The sequence below is a fragment of the Penaeus japonicus genome, unplaced genomic scaffold, assembly GCF_977035675.1.
Source record: "Penaeus japonicus unplaced genomic scaffold, GWHDUDI00000001_assembly GWHDUDI00000037, whole genome shotgun sequence".
Lineage (NCBI taxonomy): Eukaryota > Metazoa > Arthropoda > Malacostraca > Decapoda > Penaeidae > Penaeus > Penaeus japonicus.
This window is the reverse complement of record NW_028234439.1, coordinates 19,902,475-19,904,974: the sequence shown is the minus strand read 5'-3', so window position 1 is coordinate 19,904,974 and position 2,500 is coordinate 19,902,475. Positions and strand designations below refer to the sequence as shown.

General features: G+C 45.1%; 1 protein-coding gene across 1 annotated transcript in view; it reads right to left on the bottom strand.

Moving 5' to 3' along the window:
- Window positions 1–2,500, bottom strand: part of LOC147467225 (uncharacterized) — a 21,431-nt gene that overhangs the window by 4,891 nt on the left and 14,040 nt on the right. Inside the window, exon 9 of the mRNA XM_086532501.1 lies at window positions 1,167–1,523. Within this exon, the coding sequence (XP_086388627.1) occupies window positions 1,167–1,523 (357 nt within the window). The remainder of the gene's footprint in view (window positions 1–1,166; window positions 1,524–2,500) is intronic.

The window sequence follows — 2,500 nt, the reverse complement described above, 5'->3', positions numbered from 1 at the left end:
CTGACATCACCTAACATCACCTAACATCACCTGACATCACCTAACATCACCTAACATCACCTAACATCACCTAACATCACCTGACATCACCTAACATCACCTAACATCACCTAACATCACCTGACATCACCTAACATCACCTAACATCACCTTACATCACCTAACATCACCCAACATCACCTTACATCACCTAACATCACCTTACATCACCTAACATCACCTGACATCACCTAACATCACCTGACATCACCTAACATCCCCTAATATCACCTAACATCACCCAACATCACCTAACATCACCTTACATCACCTAACATCACCCAACATCACCTAACATCACCTTACATCACCTAACATCACCTAACATCACCTTACATCACCTTACATCACCTAACATCACCTTACATCACCTAACATCACCTTACATCACCTAACATCACCCAACATCACCTAACATCACCTTACATCACCTAACATCACCTTACATCACCTAACATCACCTGACATCACCTAACATCACCTAACATCACCTTACATCACCTTACATCACTTAACATCACCTTACATCACCTAACATCACCTTACATCACCTAACATCACCATACATCACCTAACACCACCTAACATCACTTAACATCACCTAACATCACTTAACACCACCTAACATCACTTAACATCACCTAACATCACTTAACATCACCTAACACCACCTAACATCACTTATCATCAGCTAACACCACCTAACATCACTTAACATCAGCTAACATCACCTTACATCACCTTACATCACTTAACATCACCTTACATCACCTAACATCACCTTACATCACATAACATCACCATACATCACCTAACACCACCTAACATCACTTAACATCACCTAACATCACTTAACACCACCTAACATCACTTAACATCACCTAACATCACTTAATACCACCTAACATCACTTAACATCAGCTAACACCACCTATCATCACTTCACATCAGCTAACACCACCTAACATCACCTAACCTGCTAACCGCCACCTGCAGTGCAAGAGCAGCGATTAATGATAATGATAAGCTCACGTAACAAAGTTGCTCTGTGCGGAGAACATCTACAACGAGTACGCCGTTGATCTTTCATTCAACCCGACTGCACTTTGTCCAATATCTATGCTTACCTGGATAAGGTTTTATGGGTGGGGGTTTTCTGGTTGTTACTGGAGTTCTTGTAGGTTCTGCAGTTGTTTCAGGAGTGGTTGTAGGTTCTGCGGTTGTTTCAGGAGTGGTTGTAGGTTCTGCGGTTGTTTCAGGAGTGGTCGTAGGTTCTGCGGTTGTTTCAGGAGTGGTTGTAGGTTCTGCGGTTGTTTCAGGAGTGGTCGTAGGTTCTACGGTTGTTTCAGGAGTGGTCGTAGGTTCTGCGGTTGTTTCAGGAGTGGTTGTAGGTTCTGCGGTTGTTTCAGGAGTGGTCGTAGGTTCTGCGGTTGTTTCAGGAGTGGTTGTAGGTTCTGCGGTTGTTTCAGGAGTGGTTGTAGGTTCTACGGTTGTTTCAGGAGTGGTCGTAGGTTTTACGGTTGTTTCAGGAGTGGTCGTAGGTTCTGCGGTTGTTTCAGGAGTGGTTGTAGGTTCTGCAGTTGTTTCAGGAGTGGTTGTAGGTTCTGCAGTTGTTTCAGGAGTGGTTGTAGGTTCTGCAGTTGTTTCAGGAGTGGTCGTAGGTTCTGCGGTTGTTTTAGGAGTGGTCGTAGGTTCTGCAGTTGTTTCAGGAGTGGTCGTAGGTTCTGCGGTTGTTTTAGGAGTGGTTGTAGGTTCTGCAGTTGTTTCAGGAGTGGTTGTAGGTTCTGCAGTTGTTTCAGGAGTGGTCGTAGGTTCTGCGGTTGTTTTAGGAGTGGTTGTAGGTTCTGCAGTTGTTTCAGGAGTGGTCGTAGGTTCTGCGGTTGTTTCAGGAGTGGTTGTAGGTTCTGCAGTTGTTTCAGGAGTGGTTGTAGGTTCTGCAGTTGTTTCAGGAGTGGTTGTAGGTTCTGCAGTTGTTTCAGGAGTGGTCGTAGGTTCTACGGTTGTTTCAGGAGTGGTTGTAGGTTCTACGGTTGTTTCAGGAGTGGTTGTAGGTTCCACAGTTGTTTCAGGAGTGGTTGTAGGTTCTGCGGTTGTTTCAGGAGTGGTTGTAGGTTCTGCAGTTGTTTCAGGAGTGGTTGTAGGTTCTGCAGTTGTTTCAGGAGTGGTTGTAGGTTCTGCGGTTGTTTCAGGAGTGGTTGTAGGTTCTGCAGTTGTTTCAGGAGTGGTTGTAGGTTCTACGGTTGTTTCAGGAGTGGTTGTAGGTTCTACGGTTGTTTCAGGAGTGGTTGTAGGTTCTGCGGTTGTTTCAGGAGTGGTTGTAGGTTCTGCGGTTGTTTCAGGAGTGGTTGTAGGTTCTGCGGTTGTTTCAGGAGTGGTTGTAGGTTCTGCAGTTGTTTCAGGAGTGTAGGTTTGCGTTCTGGTTGTTTCAGGAGTGGTTTTGCGTTCTGGGGTTGTTTCAGGA